Raw genomic sequence first — 2,975 nt, forward strand, 5'->3', positions numbered from 1 at the left:
TTTATTGCAATTTCAGTCATTTAATCTCTAATTATTCAATTTTGAGTAGTAAGTCTCTGATGATAATACTTAACAATTTTGACAAATTCCAGAATTGGACAAGATAAAATAAACCAATCTTTTTTAAAAATTTTCTTAAAAACACGAAAAATTGTTAATGTATGGATTACAAGATGCATGTGACCAAGTAGGATTGTATAGGCTGTTGCGTGACGCATTTAGTTACCTTTATGCATATGGTTTGCTGTTTATGTTGTTTGTTTGGATAAGTCTTGACCACAAAAAGGCATACTATGAAACTAGTAAAACATCATACTCCGGGTGCCCACGTCCTACATCCATCCAATTCCTAAATTTATCTTAATTTAAAAGCTCTAAAAATCCAGTGTTCGTATTCGTATTTTTGTGGCCAAAGCCAATGCATCCACCCTAAATTAAAAGTGGATGTATGAATAGGACGTGCCATGTTGCATACCGTCCATTCAAAATTGGGTCCTCGTTTTTAAAGGGATTCAAACAAAGTAGTACAAAAAAAAAAAATGGAAGCTCCAAGCAATATTACAATTAAAGGGATTCTTGGACTGCTAACGGCCAATACAGATGGGTGTAAGAAGGTGATTTCTCTGGGCATGGGAGACCCAACAGCTTATTCGTGTTTTCGAACAACTCGTACTGCTCAAAACGCTGTTGTTGAAGCTCTGCAGTCTGCTAACTTCAACGGATATTCTCCTACTGTTGGCCTCCCTCAAACCAGAAAGTAACTTCTTTTCTCTAAAATGCTTTTCCCTTATACAAATCTGTAGGTAGGAGTAGGAGTAGTTAAAATAGCGGCTAATTTCACCTCGCTTTTCCTCTAATTCTGTTTTGATTGTTGATTTTCGGCGATTTATATTAATAATAATAATAATAATAGATGCTTCTCATGCATGTAATGAGCTACTTTAAGGTAAAGCTGTAAAATTGTATGCACTACTACAACTACATGTGTGTGAATGTATGTACCCTGATTAGGTCATGTGTTTATAGTCTTAGTCTAGAAACCAAAACTTTAATACACTCCATATCTATATGTCTGGAAACAGGGCAATTGCAGAGTATTTGTCCAAAGATCTTCCTTACACATTGCACTCTGATGATGTTTACATAACAGCTGGTTGTACACAAGCTATCGAAACAACACTCTCCATTCTGACCCGCCCGGGCGCCAACATCTTGCTGCCAAGGCCAGGCTTCCCCATCTATGGACTATGTGCGGCCTTTAGGCATCTCGAAGCTCGCTACTTTGATCTCCTTCCTCACAACCAATGGGAGGTCGATCTCAAGGCACTCCAGGGTCTTGCGGATCACAACACCGTTGCAATGGTCATCATAAATCCCGGAAATCCATGTGGAAATGTTTACACATATCGCCATCTCAAGGAGGTTTGTAGTAACAAGTTTTTATCAACTAACTGCTTATGTTGTGATATGGAAGACTAAATATTACTCCATGTACTACTTACTAATCAGATCGCTGAGACTGCGAAGAGGCTTGGCATTGTGGTGATTGCAGATGAAGTGTACGGCCATCTGGCTTTTGGCGCGGATCCATTTGTGGCCATGGGAGTGTTTGGGTCCGTTGCTCCGGTGATCACTCTAGGATCTTTGTCCAAGAGATGGTTGGTGCCCGGTTGGCGGCTTGGCTGGTTGGTTACAAGCGATCCTCATGGCAAGAGCCCTAAGGTTGTATCAACTACTAGCATATGTGATTTGATTTGTTAGGTATACAAACATCTTACTTGTTGTTATCTTCTTAGTTCATGGAGCGCCTCAAGAAGTACTGTGACATCAATGGAGGCCCTGCGACCTTCATACAGGTCAAATATATACTAAAGTACTTACTTACTTACTAGTATTATGCCAACCAGGGGTCTGGTCTTGTAATTGACCAACTTGAAACATCAAATATTCAGGCAGCAGTGCCTGCCATTGTCGGAGAAACGCAACAAGCTTTCTTCACAAAGACGAACAACTTACTGAAGCAAACTTCCGAAATTTGTTACTGGAAGATTAAGGAGATGGATTGCATTAGTTGTCCATCTAAACCACAAGGATCAATGGCTTTCATGGTTAGTCCATATGATTCAAATAAAAACTTGTTACTTATACTGAATCTCTCTGCTGCATTGGACTCACTCGTCTTAGGTGAAGCTGAATGTTTCATTGCTCAAAGATATTAGTGATGATATTGATTTCTGTTTCAAGCTGGCCAAAGAGGAATCTGTCATATTGCTTCCGGGTAATTCAATTACCTACTGTCTCATTGCAATACTTAATATCTTATTTTATTTGGACATTAACTTCCCCCCACATATATCTGCAGGAGCTGCAGTGGGCCTCAAGAATTGGCTAAGAATCACATTTGCAGTTGAGCCATCTTCTCTCGATGAGGCGTTGCAAAGAGTCAACTCTTTTTGCCAAAGGCATTCTTGCAATTGAAATATGGAGTACAAATTTAGTTAGACAGAAACACTTGAAATTGTTAATGTGTTTGCGAACAAACCTTCTTTATTTCCTTTTTAGGACAACTTACATAACTTGGCCTACTAAATTATCCTAGCCTTGTACAGGATCTATCTATCATCTTAATAATCACAATCTTCATAAACTCACTTAAACCATCCATGAGTATGACACACAAGAAAACCATCCCTTAACTATTCAAAATGCTATCGCCTATTTGTATAACATTTTTTTTATATTGTACCCACTTTTATGATAATTTCGCTTTTTTTCGTTTTCTTTCAATGCTCTTGTATTTTAAAATTTCATTATCTTTGAGTTTAATTGAATTTAACTTTTAATGAATCTTGTATTTTAACTTTTCATTATGTAATTTTGATTATTCTCTCGTTTTAGATTTCAATGATGTATTTTTTTGGCTTTCAATAATATGTACTAATTTTAATGAATTTCATATTTTAATTTGTCAAAAT

The 2,975-nt window shown here is 37.3% G+C and overlaps 1 protein-coding gene across 2 annotated transcripts; it reads left to right on the plus strand.

The window, feature by feature from the left end:
• Nucleotides 1-410: 410 nt before the first annotated feature.
• LOC121772289 (probable aminotransferase TAT2) lies at nucleotides 411-2,660 on the plus strand. 2 transcript variants are annotated; one of them, XM_042169324.1, is made up of 7 exons: nucleotides 411-757; nucleotides 1,083-1,422; nucleotides 1,510-1,722; nucleotides 1,797-1,856; nucleotides 1,953-2,108; nucleotides 2,185-2,278; nucleotides 2,363-2,660. In XM_042169324.1, the coding sequence occupies exons 1-7, from the start codon at nucleotides 540-542 to the stop codon at nucleotides 2,476-2,478; spliced, it is 1,197 nt and encodes a 398-aa protein (XP_042025258.1). In that variant the 5' UTR covers nucleotides 411-539; the 3' UTR covers nucleotides 2,479-2,660. The 2 variants fall into 2 exon arrangements, with proteins under 2 accessions (XP_042025258.1, XP_042025259.1); XM_042169325.1 differs by having other exon boundaries at nucleotides 627-757; nucleotides 1,151-1,422.
• The last annotated feature ends 315 nt before the right edge of the window (nucleotides 2,661-2,975 follow it).

Source organism: Salvia splendens, chromosome 16 (genome assembly GCF_004379255.2).
Source record: "Salvia splendens isolate huo1 chromosome 16, SspV2, whole genome shotgun sequence".
Classification (NCBI taxonomy): Eukaryota; Viridiplantae; Streptophyta; class Magnoliopsida; order Lamiales; family Lamiaceae; genus Salvia; species Salvia splendens.